The sequence below is a fragment of the Otolemur garnettii genome, unplaced genomic scaffold, assembly GCF_000181295.1.
Source record: "Otolemur garnettii isolate 467f Iridium unplaced genomic scaffold, OtoGar3 scaffold00010, whole genome shotgun sequence".
Classification (NCBI taxonomy): Eukaryota; Metazoa; Chordata; class Mammalia; order Primates; family Galagidae; genus Otolemur; species Otolemur garnettii.
In genome coordinates, this window is record NW_003852405.1 from 25509804 (window position 1) to 25528707 (window position 18904).

General features: G+C 39.6%; 1 protein-coding gene across 7 annotated transcripts in view; it reads right to left on the bottom strand.

The window, feature by feature from the left end:
- Positions 1-18904, bottom strand: part of ADGRL2 (adhesion G protein-coupled receptor L2) — a 206000-nt gene that overhangs the window by 71598 nt on the left and 115498 nt on the right. For all 7 annotated transcript variants that reach the window (XM_012801732.2, XM_023509921.1, XM_023509920.1 and 4 more), the window contains exon 3: positions 16960-17173. In XM_012801732.2, coding sequence (XP_012657186.1) covers positions 16960-17173 — 214 coding nt within the window. The remainder of the gene's footprint in view (positions 1-16959; positions 17174-18904) is intronic.

Below are 18904 nucleotides of genomic sequence, written 5' to 3' on the forward strand. Positions count from 1 at the left end.
ATATAAATAGCCAGAATCATGAGAGATTTCTAAAGAGATGGCTACTCTGTGGTTCATACCCTCTCAGGTTAATGGCGTCTCACCTGACTGATGAAATTTCACTGGCTTACTTCGGATAAATCAGAACCAATCTTTAATCATGACAAAATATTCATAATCTAATCCTTTTATCAAATTGACTACCACTGCAGGAGTCTCATGTGTTTGTACAATTAAAAACCCATGTTAGCTGTGTATAATAAGGCATTACATTGGATGCAAATCCTTTTCTATTGAAATAGTGCCAAGCTGACAGCAGGAAGTAGTTGATAAGAACGCGGCAAGACATTGCTGATGGCAATCTCGATAACCGAGGCGAATGCCAAGGCCGAAGGAAGCAGCCCCAAGAGCCTGTTACCCAAGAGCTCCTTTCTACAAAGATCAAGGGAACTGTCCTTTGGCTGCATCTCAGCCACAAAGGCAAGAAATTATCTCAACAAAAGGTAGACAGGTGATAGGTACACGGAAGAAATGAGGGAGGAAGGAGAGGGAGGGAGGGAGGAAAGAGAGGGAGGGAAATATGATCATTTTATATCCATCTGTGACTCTGGTATTAGAAAAATAGGAAAGACATTGTTTGGTACTATATCCTTGGTACAGAAATACCTGTGAGTTCGGAAGCAAAGTCATACACCACATTTAAATCATTTCTATTCAGAGGAAAATTAACAAATGGATATGAAATTGTGTACGACTGTGTTCTGCTGTGAGGAGTGAACTCCTATTGTTTCAGGGCCAGTACCAGGGGTCTTGAACTCTAGCACTGCTTTCCATCCTGAAAACACAGAAATAAAAATAATTTTTTAAATGATTATTTTATAGACCGATTCCCTATTTCTGGGGTATGAAAAGAACACAACCTTTGAAAGAGCCTGTCCTCCTCAGCCTAAGAGGAAGAAGAGAATTCACAGGCCCCATAAAGAAGAAAGCGGATGAAGTGGCCGGGTGTAGACAGCGGGGAGGAGCAGGGACAGCAGCTGGGTAACGCCGTTACTCCTTTAGGGGCCCACTCGGCATTCCTGGCACTCACAGCGCCTTCTCCCCACCCAGGCTTTGCTCACCCCTTTCCTTTTTCCACCAGTGTTTCCAGGTTTGTTGTACTGCAAGGGAGAGGGAGTAACACGGTGACTTCTGTGGTTTACCTCCTCTTCCTCACCAGACTATCATACCTTTAGTAAATAACGATCTTAATCTCTGAACCATGTCCTCTGCCTACTGCTATACCGTATTCTAAAATTCCATGAACATCAGTTTAGACTCTCATAAATACATATTCTCGTCAGTTGTTCATAAACCCCTTTAAAGTGTCTGGCGTGTTACCGTTCCCATCACAGGACGCAGTCATCGTTTACCAGCACACATCCACAAACCAAAGACAAAGATGTAATTTTCAGAAGCCGAGTGTGTTCCCATAATCATACGATTGAAACCAAATTGAAACGTACCTGATTTACAGTTTACATAAGGAATCTGTGTATGTTTTAAAAAATTACCATGAAGGCAGAAGGCCTCTAATCCCATATTCTACCCCTAGCCTAAATTAGCTTCATACCAGGAACCTGTCTGAAAGGCTCAGTTCATACAGGGCAAGGGTATTTCCCGTAAGGCAGCAAAGACTGAGCTTTTCTGAAAGCTAACAAGCCCTCCAATGCCACAAACATTATTTAGGGTAAGCATACTAAATAATCCACGACTAGGAAAAACATCTTTACTACTACAGGTTAGAGAGACATCATATACATCATCACCCTGCACACATTAAGATCTACTGAGCAATTTTAACATTGTGATCTTTTATAAAAGTTAACAACTGAATACATCATCTTCATTTAAAAGACTGCATTTGACACAGCGTATTTTATAGCTCTGAAGCTTTAGAAATATTTTCATTTGCAAAACTATACTCTAATACACTCACACACACATTCAACCTTGGGAATCATGGTCAATTTATTAAGCATGTTGGATACAACGTTGTTAAGAAAAAGAAACCCTAGAAGATCTGGCTACTGCTCTTATCTTTGATCCTCAAACTTTTCCATTTCAGTAACTGCATTAATGTCAAAACGCCATTAGGATGTCTGTCCACTTTTAAATCTCTACAGCCTGAGCAAAGCAAAATCTTGTGGGTTCAATCAGGAGCATTTTCTTTTTGTATTCGGTTTAAAAAAGCTTAATAGAGTCACAAGGGTCAGAATAAAAGAAAGAGGATGATAGGACAAAGCTAAATTTTAGGATGCAAAAAGCCATTTTTAGACCTGAACCGAGCAATTTTTTGATTTTTTTTCTCCTTTTGGCTTTAAAAACTCTTAGTTTTTACACTTAATTGCCAGATTCCTATGATATATAAAACCAATACCACTGACAGGACTTGTTCCTACATTTGATACGAATGCCTTTGGTTAGGAGTGGAATTTGAGGCAAAGGCTCGTTAGGGGAGCTCTCACAACCGCCAGGGCAGCCAAGACAGAGGCAGGGATGGACAGAGCCAGCCCGGCTACCACACAGCCCCTGAACACCTGCAGGGGGCAGCTCCAGAGTTGGGAGAGCCCCCCAGAGAAGTCCAGAAATGGAGCAACAGGATAAGGAGGCCTAGCAGTTATACTCCGGTGTTCAATGGGGCTGCCTCTGGGGAGCAGGGTTTAAGATCCCCTCAGCCCACAGAGGTTCCTGGGGAGGGACTCGGCTGTGACCCCATCAGCAGGCTGCGGTTGTGACGGCCGGGGGAAGAGAGGGGAATGTGGGGGGGACATTACTACATCCAGGACAACACTACAATGGTAGTGTTTTATGAACTATTTTCCAAGGCAGGGCTTTTAAACACGACTTCTCATTTTCACAGTTTTTATTCTATTTTATCTCCTTGTACACACTGACATGTCAATCCTGTTTACTAAGCGATATTCAATGGGTTTCCTATAGAGCAATGAACCTGAACAGGCAGCTTTTAATTGGCCCACATAGGAAACCGCATTACTATTAATTCCACAGCTACAACATAAAATAAAACCAGTGCTTCTCAAACTCTAGAGCAATTAGACCTCTCGGCTATTTGGCTAACTCTGCTTCATGATACCCAATGCAGTTAATTATATTTTTTGATGTTAATAGTCTCTGTCAGTCTCAAGCACAACTTTTCTTTGATGAATATTTAAATTATATTTGAATAAAAAATAATCTTGGTTACATTTCCTATTCAGTAATCATCACAGCTTAATAAAGGTCTACTCATCAAGGCTTGAAATAAATGGCCACGCACACACAAATGTCCTAGATCAACTTACCAGACAATGCATTTGTTAAGACCACCATCCCTCCCCAGCTCTCTCTCATGCCTATTTATATGCATTTTTAAAGGCATAGTCTCCTTCACACAACATCCCACAATTAAATCTCAAAAGTTACTGATAAACATTCTTTTAAATTATCATGACGGAGTCCCATTAATTAGCAATGAGAACATCTTAAGTTTAGGCTGTAAGATAATTTAATGTGTGCGAAGAAATACCAAATTATAAAATATCTTAGATAAATCAACACACTTTCATTCATCTTTTCTTGCTGTGTTGTTTTGGCAATTTCCAAGGATAGTAAGGGGAAACAAACTTTTGATTTACTAAAAGGCTTTTTGCTTAAAGACTTTATAAAAAAACCCATTGAAATCATTATTACAGAAAAATAACAAATAATAATGTCCTCCAGCAGTTGGGAGCTGGAGATGAGGGTGAAAGAAATTTCCAAAAATGGAGGTGGGGGAGGTGCGAGAGTATGAAAGCAAAGTCTGTTAGTGTAATTTCTTAAAACTTTATTTTTTATTTACTTGAAAACTTACTTAGATCATATTATGATTTTAAAAACCAAGCATTTAACATAAACTGTGAATATAGGTTATTCTAGCTAAAGTCTTTTATTCAATGAACAAATAAATGGTTTATCTTACCTAGTTAATAAATGCCCCTTAATAAATTGATTCGTTAAATTTTTCATCTTTGTCTCCCTTTTCCTAAATTCTAAATCTCCAAAATACAAAGAAGATACAATTTCAAAGAGATATAATGAAATGTCCTGAAACGCACACATTAACCTATAGGCGTTCAGTGGAACACGAGGCCAATTGCTCAAAACTATCACCTGATAGAGTCAAAAGGTAAGTACGGCTTCAAGTTTTGTGGGGACTAAAGATTGCAAAATTTAGGAATCCTTAAGAAACAAAAGAGAAAAATCCTTAAGAGAAAAAGAAAAAAACTAGGTACCCAAGTATTAGTTATTCAGAAAGACAAAGAAAGCACAACAAATAATTTTTTAAAAAAGCAACAAGGACAATCACCAACAAAATCTAAAAAATTAAAATTAAATTGATTATCTAGAAAATTAAAAATTATTTAACTGCTTGGCTTCCTCTCTGATACTTTCTTTTTTTAGGTATACATTCTATGATTGTCTCTTCATAGAATAATTTCACAGTATCACTTTCTATATCACTGCCAATCTCTGAAGGTTGGGGCACAGACAGCATGCACCTTGCACTCTCACACACGTGCTCACGCTCGTTCCACGACTCCAGACTGTGTGCCAAAAATACAGGTATGCTGATGAATTCAATTTTATATTCATCAAAGGAGGGAGAGGGTAGGGTACGTCTGTAACGTAAGGCACTACATTTGACATATGCTCTGCGTACTCTCTGTACTCCAGCAAGAATAGGAAGGAGAAAACTCCTGCTTTGTTTAGGCATCTTTGAGAACCCAATGTACTCTTACTGTTCTAGGCACCTAATGACTGAAAGAATTTTCCCCAGACTAGTTCTCGCTCCATACATTAAGGCACTGTTTCTGTTCCACTACCCATGTATCTCAGGTGCCACAGAAGCTGTAAAGAAGCATAATGAGTAACAGAAATATTACTAGAGGCCATTTCTTCACCAGAATAGCTAGCAATCGCTAAACTGTACACGAGTGTCTGCAAACCACATAAAAATACCCCTACTAAATCGAGACTGAATTTATCACCAACCGAACTTCCACTTACTGGATCCCAGAATGCTCTTGGCTACTCCTCAGCCACCATAAACGAGGGGAAATGTGACAGACTCAGAGAATGAAATCAAAACCTTAAAAGACTGTGTTTAAATGCTGTGCTTCTGCGAATTTCACAGAAAACATATGACGCTGTGAACACATTCCAAGGCCTTGGAAGAGGCCTGTTCCAGTGAAAGGCCCTTCTGTTTTATGATTCGTTAGCTTTGTGGATTCACCAGAAATCCATCATTAGAGACCCAGAGTAATATTTTCAAAAATTACAGGTGAATTCAGTTAGCAATGATAGATCTGTGGTCTAAAAAAATGAACAGAAAGAATAATCCTGAGCCAACTCAAATATAGCAACTCTCATTTCAGATGCTCTGTTAAAGCCATGGGTGTGTGTCAAGGTGAGTTCTAAAATTGTACCTTTCTTGGTTGAGTATGACATGTGAAGGAATTCTGGGAGAACTGTGACATGTAAGAGTTACATAATAAGGGCCGGGCCCGGTGGCTCACGCCTGTAATCCCAGCACTCTGAGAGGCCACAGTGAGCGGACTTCCTGACCTCAGGAGTTCGAGACCAGCCTGAGATAGAGAGAGACCCCACCTCTAAAAAACAGCCAGGCACTGTGGCAGGCATCTATAATCCCAGCTACTTGGGAGGCTGAGGCAAGAGAATCGCTTGAGCTCAAGAGTTTCAGGTTGCTGTGACCTATAGCAATGCCAAGGCACTCTGCCAGAGGAGACAAAGTGAGTATATGTCTCAAAACACACACACACACACACACACACACAAAACAGCGAGACCCCCATCGCCAAAAAAATCAAGTTATATAATACACAGATTATGTCCATTTATGTGGAAAAAAAAAGACTGCAGAAGTATTTATTTTACATTGTTTCATAATCAGATTTTCCTTGGAATCATTTGGCTTTAAAGCTAAATGTGGGAGGAGAAAAAATACTAAAAAAATCTAAATTGTTACATTTAAGGAAAATGCATGACAACGAAAAAAGAAAGTCTTTAAAAATTTGCAAAACAGATAAATACATCTTAGCAAAATACCATCAGAAACCTAATAACCCACAATAACTTTCCTGGGACAACGTACAAAGTTGAATACCTGCACCTTTTTTTGTTGTTGCGACTGTTTCTATTACAAGGTAGGTTTGCAATTCAGTATATGATCTGTAGTATAAGAAAAGTTCACAAGACCATAATAAATAACAGGGTAAGTTATTTTTAAGTAATTTAATATCAAATCTTTCTCTCTCCTGACTCAATAAAATGAATCAATAGAATACGTGATGAATGATACTGAATCCCCAAACTAGTAAGAAAACAAAATAAGAATTTGGGGTAAACTAATGACTAAAGATGTTTTCTCTACTAAAAAACAGGCATTTTATTTACTTTACTGAGGAGTCTCATTAAAACGTAGGAGAAAAATCAGTGCGAAAAACCCTCAATTTTGCCTCAAGTTATATTTGATTATTAAATAATAAGATGTATTAAATAATAAATAGCATACTTCAGACAGTGAATATATTCTGCACCTTTAGAGAATACAGGTGTTATTTAACTGGTAATAAAAATGTCAGTGGGAAATTGTACAGCCTGCTATAAATAATTCTAATTTTTTTCCTTCCTTTTTTTTTTTTTTAAAGTAGGGGGTCTCGCTCTGTGGCCCTGGCTTGAGTGGTACAGCAGAAAGATCACAGTTCACTGCAGTCTCTAACTGCTGGACTCATGCCGTCCTCCTGCCTCAGCCTCCGAAGTAGCTAGGACTACAGGAGCAAACCACTAACCCTGGCTAAAATTCCAAATTCTTAAGTGAAGTTACACTTCATAATTCATTCTTATTTTCTTACGGGGTAGAAAATACGCACGACATTACATTTAAGGGAGGGAGGAAAAAAACAACAGAAGCCAATTTTAAAGCAAAGCTAGCCAACTACTGTGCCTTGATTGGTACCTCTCTACAATCTATTCTCGTGTATTCAAAGTATAGCTTTTTGGAAAGGATGCCTGAAAGCCAAATTTTGTACTGTTAGTATGACATCAGCAAGTAGACCCACACCCAAAATAAGTCACACTCCAAAACAAAGTTTTCAAATCGGTATATGCCGATAATTGTAGGTAAGCAGATCTGGTGGTCTTGCATGTGGATAAATGCCTATTAGTAAAATGGCACCAGAGACCTAATTATCCACAATAATTTTCCTTAGATAGGAAACAAATAAACATACCAATTTGACGAGCATGGTTTTTGTCAAATAACTTCTTTAAATGTATACCTTATAAACAGAAATCAACATTTTAGCGTATAATAGGGAAAGTTATGTCCTAAGTGAGTAAAAAACTGCAAGGTTTATGACAAAATCTGTCCTGCAGAAACACCACTGTCATCTTATTCATAACACTCACCTTCCAAAGAGAAACCTGGAATAAATAATCCCTGAGCCTATGAAAAGATCATTTTGATCATTTTGAGATGTATAGGTCAAACGAAATGTTCATGTTTCGTTTTCTTGACTTTGACTCTATTTCTCCACCTCTCTGCTTTGGTCTCAAAAATAAAGACCCTTAAAAAGGAAAACCGAAGGCGGGGGGAACACTAAAGTTTGAAATGAGATACAGCTTTGCTTTTAAAAACTAATTCCCCTTATCCTCAGGTGTATCCAACCTGTACACGTGTTCAAAAACAAGAGAAAATTCAACTTTTAAGGTATTATTCAAGCCCCTGAATTTCACTGAATAATCCTGAGGGAGAATGGTCCGGGCTGCTTTAACCAACGGACACAAAGGTAAAGCTTGATCTATGAATGGAGAGTACCAATGAAAACAAGCAATTCTCACCCGTCCCCACCTCCGTCTTCACTATCCAGTAGAAGAATTACTTTATTCTCATTTAAAAAGGAATAACAGAGGACCCTCTAGGGCAGAATCTCTGATGTGACTTTTTTTTCTACAGTTGTAAAAGATATTTAGATCATCTGTCTTCTAAGCCATTTCATAATTTATTAGTCTTTCTTGTACACTATATGTGAATGTTTAATATGGTTCATGTTTATTACTGCCAACAGTTTCCCCTTCCGATGAGTGCTTTGGTTTAAATGCTCATCAGTAAGTGACATGCAAAGTATGTGTCTAATTAGATAGACCAATTAGAGCGCTAATGACTATTTATTACTGTACCAAGGTTCAAGAATCTATACTAGTAAGCTCTCAAATCCTCCGCCAAAGACATGTGCTTTTAATACCAGTTAGCGGTATCGAAACAACTCAGCAAGAGCACGAGAATGAGTGGGACTCCATCAACTAACAGAAAATAAGCTAGTACACTGCAGAGAGATGATGGGTTGGGAATGTGTGAGTCATTTATTTTTCTGTATGTATTTCATCCTAATGGACAAATAGCTGATAAACCTGACATCACAGGTAGATAAAAGCACTTGAGATAAACAGCGTTAAGGTGAGAATGTAGTTTTTCAGAAGTGGTAGGCATAGATCCTACGAGAATGAATAAGAATAGCCCGAAATAACAAGGCAAGGATAAAATAGGCCGACCCCTCAAACATTACGAAATATTAAATTAGATGACAAGGAAGATCTGGTTCATTTTTTTCCCTTTTGAAAAATGCCACTAGTGGGGGAACAATGTGAAGATCTTAGAAAAAGAATTTCAAGTTCATTGTTACCTATAAGGAAAATCAGGAAATAAACATTAATTAAATAAAACCTCTTTCATGTAACTCTGACTTGGATACAAAGCTTCTTTATGAATGAATGATCAATATAAAAGTTGAAAGGACTGTATGTCAAGGCAAGTACACACAAACTGAAATCTATAATCATGAAGTCTGCCAGGAACACTGGCAGGACCGAGGCTGCATTTTAATGAATTTCCTTGATTAAATTCTGAGAAGCTTCCAATACTCACCACTTCCCACAGTAAGGCTTCTTGTGTGCCCGGGAAAGGTAAGTATCTTCTATGTTGAAGTATTTTATATAAAATTAATACCTATTAGTGTATCTGAAAATATCTGAAGCATATAAAAAAAAATCTAGATAAATGAGAATACATTTTCATGCTGCTAATGAGTGAGGTTCTAGGTTCAGAAGGCTTGACTATTTCAAGCCCCTGTGCCAAATAATTCAACTTTTTTCTCAAGCCTCACAAAGTTAAAAGAAAGGCATCACACGGCCACTCCTTCTCAGGGATATTGTAAAAATAAGTGAGGAGAATATAGCTATAGCAATGTGAACCAAGTGTGCTGACTACAGTGACAGCTGATTCTCCAAGTGTAATGAAAGGGAGTTAGAGTATGTGGAGCCCCAAGTTCCCCTGCAGCTCTAACAATCCAGTATTCAATAACTCTCTTAAAACATAAGGCCTGGCCTGTGGCCCGCCCCCCCACCATAGAGGGTCCCTATCTACAGAGCTTGCCTAGCAGCAAGGATAGGAGCTGGCATGACAGAGAAAGATCAATCTGCTTACACCAGAGTAAGGCGTGCCTGGTCCTCTTCACGCAGTCTTACTTCCAGCTGAACGTGGAGCTATGCACTCAACTGTCCATTCTCACTCTACTGTCACGTAAAGAACCAAGGAACATCAAAGTAATGCCCTTTACACAGACAGTAACACGCTCCGTCAAATCCTCAAGCACACAAAAAATGGTTACCACTTGACATGATCTTGAGCTAAAAAAGTTAAATAAAGAACTTACAGGGCGGTGCCCATGCTCAAAAGGGTAGGGTGCCGGCCCCATACGCCAGAGGTGGTGGGTTCAAACCCAGCCCTTGCCAAAAGAACTTACAGGCAACAGGTTAGAATAGTGATTTAGAAAAAGGAAATTCTACGACCGAAAAACGATTCCGTGGGTTATAGGAAGGGAAGAGATCATCCTTGCACCTATACATGAGAGCTTACTTCCAGCACTATCCCACCCTTCCAGGAAACACCAAGTTCTAAATTCAGCCTTGTCACTTACTTAGCTTAAGTTAACTACACAGGACCTAAGTTCCAGGAGCTAGATTTTTTTTTTCCTTTCGCTTAAGATAAAGATCCCTGAATCCTATCCTAGTTTATGAATGTGTATCCCATATTTTTTCCCTGTCTGGGTGCATGTGACCAGGGCAGTACCTAATTCCTACTGGTCTGTGCAGCTCATTGCTATTTTCTTGATTTCCATCCTGAAACTCTTCTATCTTGAAAATCCTAATACGTTCTTTTATTTGAGCTGTCAAAATAGAATACAAATTTTCAACATCATCGAGAAGATGATTGCCTCTCTTTTGTACTCTACTAATGGCTGTTAAGACATGATACTTCTAAGCCATTCCAGTGTGCTTCACGCCACGTCGCTGCTGTCCCTTCAAAGCAGGTGTCCTCTTGGGCTTCTGCACAGGGAAACCACATCATTTCTGTGGGTTATACACCGTTATCTACAGACCTGCAACTACCAACTCATGTCTGTTTTCTTCTTCCATTTATTCTTCTTTAACCCCTTATGCGAATGTCAAACCTGTGTAGAGAACTGCCTGCTCTACTGTTTATTTGCCACCCAGTTCCCAAATAACGGAACTGGATACTAAATGGATAGTGTAACAGCCAAAAATACTAAATAATAAGAAACCTAGTGTCATTATGTTATAAGGTTCTAGTCAGTTGCTATCTTGAAGTGTATTAAGAATTTGGCTAAAAGCTTGGAAGGAGTCAGGCTAATTCCTCAAGTCTAGAACGTCACTTGGGCAATTTCAGTTCTTTCAAAAAAAAAAAAGAAGGGATCCTATCGTTCAATCAATTACATAAAATGCACCTTCCTACCACAGGGGATAAATGCAACTTGCACTCTCACTATCTTTTTCAGATCAGGACGTGCTCCTTTTAGGAGCTGTCTGTATTTAGGAAGGTGCACTCATACCTATTGGGCAGTATAAACTGCTGTGTCTCACAGAACCCAACTCTGCACGTCAACTTCACATTTAATACTGAAACCTAAATCAGTAAATACTTAATTACTTTCAGATCTCTGGGCCAAAGAGCTGAAAACTTAAGAATATTACAAAACATCACCTGAGGTGGCAAACTACCTTGATGACAACGGGACATGAAGAGACAGTGGGTTATAAACAATCAAGGGGGAGACCTCAGGTCCATTTTAGCACAGGGTGTCCAACCTGAGGGCTGTGGGCCGCAGGCAGATTTCTTGGAGGGCTGCTGTGCTTATCTGAGGTGTGGAGTATCAGGTGTGGACCTTTTCCTCAGCCAGTCAGCTATCCTTAGTGTTTGTGTCTTCAACATGTAGCCCAAGAGGACTCTGATTCTTTCACTGTGCAGCAGAAAAGAAAAGAATCTGGACACCCTTGATTTAGCACATTGTTTTAAGACACCTACTAGATTGTACCCAAGTGCTATGAAGACCCAGTACTGTTAAGAAACTTCTAAGTAACTTATTAATAAGACACTTCAGAGGAGTAGTAAGGTTTATTTGTTTGAGTTCAAAGTGCTAATAACTGTGAGGGGTTTTTTTGTTTGTTTGTTTTTTGAGACAGAGTCTCACTATGTCGCCCTCGGTAGAGTGCTGTGGCATCACAGCTCACAGCAACCTTAAACTCTTGGGCTTAAGTGATTCTCTTACCTCAGTCTCCGAAGTAGCAGAGACTACAGGTGCCCGCCACGATGCCTAGCCTTTTTTTTTGTTGTTTTTGTTGTTGTTGTTTGGCTGGCCACAGGCCAGGTTTAAACCAGCCAGCCCAGGTGTATGTGGCCAGTACCTAACCACTTAGCTACGGGCACCAAGCCTGTGTCATATTTTTTAAGTTGCCCCATGATAATTACCTTTAAAGAGTGTTAAAAAAAAATTAACTGTAATGGTGACTATCCCATAAAGTATCAAATATCATATGAAGAAACAATTTCACTCTCACTTTTTAGGATTAGATTCTCGGTATACTTTAAAGACAAACAGGTGATCAGTTACTAATAGAGCCTTAATTTCACACGTTTAAGTGAGCAGGAAATAGAACATGGATTATAATACTAATACTTTTACCTCATCCACAGTCTAAATTACGATTGTATTTACTTACTTGATTCTCAACTGCTGAAGTGGTAACAGTAGAAGAGAGGGTGAAATACAATCAAATCTATAAAGGTACTGAAATTTCCGTGCCTGTCTCCATCATTCTATATAAAAAGGGGCATCCAAATTTCATGGGAAAATGCTAGTGTTTTTACTTGAGATTTCCAAAAAGACATTTCCTACATTAAAGAAATATGTATGTTTCCCTTTACTACATTACTGAAAAATCACCTTTGTTGAGGAATTTATACGTAAATGGAAAAAAAGTTTGCTCCATGATTAGCGGTTTAGTATTTTTAAATTATAAAACAGGGATAAGTTATTTTACATGTTCAATAATTATTCATAGCAACATAGTAATTCAGCTGCAAAAATACTGCCTACCTACTTATCTTGCAGCTATCTGAAACTATGTAGCAGTCCAGTCTGAAAGACTTCCTTGGAGGTTTGTGTTCTGAGGCGCGCGGAGGGGGGCCCTTAATGCTCCCACTATGAACTGACAGTGAAGTCATCCTCACACCGTCTTCCTTCTCACTGACACCTTCATGTTTAAACTGCCATTGTGCTGATTAAACAGTTCTAAGCCATCAGTATAAAACATTTCAAAATTGGGGATTTTGCCACTGAGCTTTAAAACTACCCTCTTACTTGTGCTAATATCCCAAACATTGTTCAGAGATTTTTGTAACAAACAAGGAGAGAGAAAATCTGTATGCTTTCCCAGAATTTAAATATGTTCCAACTCTACGTTCTTTTTTCTTTTTTTTCTCTTGTAGTTTTTGGCCAGGGCTGAGTTTGAACGCGCCACCTCCGAGATGGGGCCGGCTCCCTACTCCTTTGAGCCACAGCACCCTTTTTTAAAAGTACTGGTTGAGGCTCCACGCCTATAGCTCAACCGGCTAAGGCGCCAGCCACGTACACCTAAGGTGGCGGGTTCGAATCCCCAGCCCGGACCCGCCAAACAACAATGACGGCTGCAACCAAAAAAAAAATAGCCGGGCGTTGTGGCGGGCGCCTGTGGTCCCAGCTACTTGGGAGGCGGAGGCAGGAGACTCGCTTGAGCCCAGGAGCTGGAGGTTGCTGTGAGCTGTAATGCCACGGCACTCTGCCCAGGGGGACAGCTTGAGGCTCTGTCTCAAAAAAAAAAAAAAAAAAAAAAAAAACTGGTTGAGTATCTCTAATGTAAAATCCAAAATCTGAAATGCTTCAAAACCTGGAACTTTTTCAGGGCCAACATGAGCTGAAAGGTCATGTTCAAAGAAAATATTCATTAGAGCATTCCAGATTTTCAGATTAAGGATGTTCAACCTGTACAATGTAAATATTCCAAAATCAAAAATCAAAAATCAAAAAAAAAAAAATCTCGAATCTGAAACACTTCTGGTTCCCAGCATTTCAGATAAAAATATCCTCAACCAGTGTTATCAAAAAGTACAGCCAGGCTTTATAAAATAATAAAGTAACAAAAATAACCTGATACTTTTTCTTGACTATTTCCTACAACTTACAATAATGTTTCTGTGTAGAAGTATGGTAAGACTTACAAATGTGACCAGATACTTTCTGTGTACTTAAAATGTATAACCCAGTAAATCAAGATAGGTTCCCTGCAACATACAATCCCATGTCTTCCAGACCTTCTCTTTGTGCCAATATCCACAGTTTCTAACTTGTCAGTCTAGTAAAAATAGGTAATTGTAGATAATTCTCCACTTCCTATCTCCCCCTGTCTACTTTTGGATGCCAAACTCACACCCGGGGATCAACATGTAAAGACTAGATACGCGGCCACAGGTAGCTCCCGAATTTTGAAATATAACACGCAAAATGTTCTATTACAATTCCACTGAGCACATTCATTTTCTCAAGAATTTAAATTATACGTAGTCGTTTCCTTCACCAGTAGCTTTAAAAACACTAGTTACTATGATGTATTGTTGATAACAGAAAATGCCAATACATTCTCTGTGACCCACATTCTTGTAACACACATTTTTAAAAATAGTTTCTCCATCCTTTCCTTCACCGCCTCTTATCTTTCCAGTTTCCTGGTGCCTGTGCTGACCGGCCTCACCCAGAATGTTTGGTATTCTACTTTCAAGTGGACTAAATTGAGAAAGCGAATCGGAATATTGTGTCCAGATGGGGTAAAAAGGTAAGAAGGAGGATAAAGGTTTTGAAAAGAAAAATGAAGGATTTTTCTAGTAAACCAAAGACAAAAGTATGAACATCTAATAAACTCTATGAAATGTAGGTCTCCCATCAGAGTATCTCTTTGCTACAAGTAATGAGAAGTGCTAGGTGTCCTGGATGCTCTGGAGAAATGGATACCCTTGTTCCAGCTTGATTACCACAAAACTAACCACCATCTTAATAGCTTATAAAATTCTACTTACAGTGGCGGGAATGCCACAATTAAAAAAAAAATGCTGGGCAGTGCCTGTGGCTCAAAGGAGTAGGGGCACTGGCCCCATATGCCAGAGGTGGCAGCCCCAGCCAAAAAAAAAAAAAAAAAAAGCCAAGGTCAGGTTCTCTGTGTCTCATACAAGACAGATAGTTCACAAAAAAACATATACAGGTGGCAATTAGCATATGAAAAGATGGTCAGCATTCTATGGCATTAAAGAATCACAAATTAAAACAACAGTGAGACTCCAGGACATACCAGTTCCACACACTGACACCACCAATGCTGGTGAGAGTGTGGAGCAGCGGGAACGCCCACTCACTGCTGGTGGAAGTGTAAAGTGGTGCAGGTGCTTTGGGAGACAGATTGGGCGGTTTCTCATACAAGTAAACAGGTTGACCATATGGTCCAGCAGCTATGCCCCCGGATATACACCAAAAGGTCTGAAAACTGATGTCCACCCAGGAGCCTGCACAGGGAGGACTGCAGCAGTTTTATTCAGAACTGCCAAAACTTGGAAGCAGCAAAGACAGCAATAAACTGCGGTACATCCACATAGTGGAATATTATTCCACATGAAAAAGTGAACTAACAAGCCAAGAAAAGACAAAAGGGAAACTCACATGCATATTGCCAAGTGAAAGAAGTCAGTCTACAAAAGATGAGCAGCTTCCAAGAATTAGGGCACACAAGGGATGAATAAGCAAAACACAGAGGATGTTGAGGGCAGTGAAGTTACAGTCACAGGTTGCTAAGCAACAGGGATGCGTTCTGAGCAATGCGTGGCCAGCCAACGCTGTTGTGTGGACTTCAGAGTGTACTTATACAAAGCTAGATGGTACAGCCAACTGCACAACTAGCCTGTTGTGACACAGCCTGCTGCTCCCAGGCTGCAAACTAGTACGCATGTTACTGCACTGACCGCCAGATGCACACTGGTCAGTGCTGGTGTATCTGAACACAGAAATGGCAATGTACTATGCTACGACTGTGACGGCTCAGACGTCACGGGGAGGTAGTAATCTTTCAACTTCACTATAATCTGATGTGCAGTCCACTGCTGGCCAAAAGGTCTTTATGCAGCAAATAACTGTATTCTATGTGATACTACCACAGCGGATGGGTCCACAGTTTGCACTAAGTCAGTCCACAGTTTGCACCATGGTTTGGACTACTGCACTAACAGTCCATAGTTTTATGCTTGGTGTTGTATGTTCTATGGGTTCTGAACATTACATACCCCCTGCCTCCACCCCTCACAACCTCCCTCACTGTTGCCATGTGGCATTTGGGTGGTACATTCTTTACTTCATCAACAAGCATCACCGTGACTCAGAGTCCGTAGTTTTACTCTTGAAACACTAAGACTATGGAGGAAACACTGCCCTCTGGGAACACCAAGAGTAAAACTACGGACTCTGAGTCACGGTGATGCTTGTTGATGTAGTAAAGAATGTACCACCCAAATGCCAGATGGCAGCAGTGAGGGAGGTTGTGAGGGGTTATGTGGGAACTCTCTGTACGTGCTGCTCAATTTTGCTGTAAACCTAAAACTGCTCTAAAAAAACTTATTAATTAAAAAGAAAGTAAAAGAGCAATGACTGTCAAAGACCCAGACATTTAAATGTTTTTGGTATTAGAAAATATTGGGTTACATTTAAAATATTATTCTCAATCTTTGTTTTATGATATATGTATAAAACAAAAAGAAATTTCTTCTGAGTTAAGCCAATTTTATATTAAAATGATGTACTTTCATCACTGTGAAAGTTCTGAAATGCACAAAAATCAAGAAAGGTAAAATCCGTCCAGATGGAAATGAAACCCTGCCAGCAACACTGACAAGTCCAGAAAGCTGGAACTCGTGGGTGAATCAGAAAGGACAATGTCAACTGTGTTTCTTAGAAGTGACATATGGACCGTCAGATAATCTGTCTCAAAACTTTCATGGTGACCTAGTATAGATTTGAATGTTGTTGAAGATAGAATATAAAGAAGAAATAACCGTTAATAGGTAAAAACCAACTCAGTTTAATAAACAAGCAGAGAGGCTAGGCACCTGTATCTCAGCGGGTAGGGCGCTGGTCACATGCACCAGGTCTGGTGGGTTTGAAGCCAGCCCAGGCCTGCTAAACAAACAACAACAACAACAGCCATTGTGGCAGGCACCTGTAGTCCCAGCTACTTGGGAGGCTGAGACAAGAAAATAGCTTGAGCCCAAGAGTTTGAGGTTGCTGTGAGCTATGATGCCACAGAGGGTGACAAAGTGAGAATCTGTCTCAAAATAACAATAATAAAATAAACAAGCAGAGATATGGCTGTAATCATCCACTTGAGAATTATTATGATTTTACTAATTTGGACACAGCGGCCTAAATGGAACATTGACATAGGAACATTTACCTTTGAGTCATAATTTTGAAGGCATCTGGGAGGTAGCAGTCGGTGTTCTCCATCTGAAATGGGTCAGCATCACAGATCTTGTCGTCTGTCCGACCGTAGTTAGCGCTCTCGATCATGATGACGTCACTGCCCGGACATCGCAGATCTATAGAGTAACCTTCACAGGATAATTCTCGCCGAACTAACCCGAATGGCAAAGCTGCTCTGCTGAAACCTTAACATCAAAAGAAAGAAAGAATATTTAACTTATTGATGAGGTCAATTATTTTAATGAGGCATTTTCAAGTAATGTGATTCATGCCTATAGCTAAGAGATGTCATAAATTTAGGCAATTATTAAATCATATTGCAATTATTTACCATGTGCAGAAATTTATGATATGTTTTTTCACCTATCTACATTTGGACTCTTCATCTTTAGAAGGCATCTTAAAATTACTTCTAACAAAATAGTTCCTGTATAATCAGAAACTCTTTCTGAGTAAATCCAAAGAAAAATAAAATATATAGGCAGGCTCAGGCCTTTAATTCCAGCAGTGGGAGAGTTCAAGGTGGGAGGATCACTTGAGCCCAGGAGCGTTAAGACCAGGCTGGGCAGCAAAGTAACACCCTGTGTTTCTACCCAAAAAAAAGTATTTTTTTTTTAATTACCTGGGTGTGGCACTACTATGTACCCACTTCAAGGTTGCAGTGAGTTATGATCAGTCAGCCCACAGCACTTGAGTCTGGGCTGCAGAGTGAAACCCCATCTCAAGAGGCAGAGAGGGAGGCAGGCTGACAGGTTAAATCACTGACTTATAGAGACAATGTTTGACAAACACAGAATATGAATGACAACTAATCAAGAAGCAATTTTCGTTTGTGCAATGGAATAAAAGCTCTGCTATCCACGGACGGGCCTTAATTTCTCATTAAATGTACACATATTAATTGCTGTCAGTAGCATTAACTTAAAAATACACTACCCTTCATCTTAGCAGTTTTCCCCAAAGTAACTCAGATACGACAGTAAGATACTTATGGTTCATTAATGTGTTTCAACTTTTAGACAATTTTTTTGAAACAGACATCCCTGGAAGGATCCAGCAGGTGGACATTCAAAGGGGCCAGACCTGCCCCAATCCAACCCAACAAATTGGAAGACCCTATCTGTAAGAGCAAAATTGTGCTAAGAACAGTTTTATTATCTGCAAAATGTAGATGAAACATGTGACATTACTTTTCCTACCTTTATGATTCTAAAATGAAATAACATATATATAATGCAAAAGTATTACATGAGCTTGGCTCTGCGCCTGTAGGTCAGCGACTAAGGCACCAACCACATGCAGTGAGGCTGGCGGGTTCGAATCCAGCCTGGGCCTGCCAAACAAGAATGACAACTACAACAAAAAACCAGCTGGGCGTTGTGGTAAGAGCCGGTAGTCCCAGCTACTTGGGAGGCTGAGGCAAGAGAATCACGTAAGTCTAAGAGTTGGAGGTTGCTGTGAGCTGTGACGCTACAGCACTCTACTGAGGGTGACACAGTGAGACACTGTCTCAAAAAAAAAAAAAAAACATTACATGAACTTATGTATCATACATGAGGTGGAGTTTAGGCAACCACTAATCATAGGTGCTATACAAAAGATTCCCAAATGGAACAGAAAATTAGATTTTAAGCTATAACTGCAATTTTCAACCAGGGGGGCCCTTAAAGTAATAATAACAGAGCACAAGAAAAAAAGAGTAAAAGAAGAGAAAACCAAGAACAGCCAAGAAGCGTGTGTGGGGCCAGCCTTGCTGCCCGTGCTGCCTTTGGCTGGTTACCATATGAAAACCTTCTCCTACGCTATCACAGTTCCTAATTTCTGTTCTCTAAAAACTATTTATAAAAGAATAGCAACACTTTCCGTATTTCTCATCTTTAGTCTTTTCATTATTTTGCATCATCTGAATTATCGCC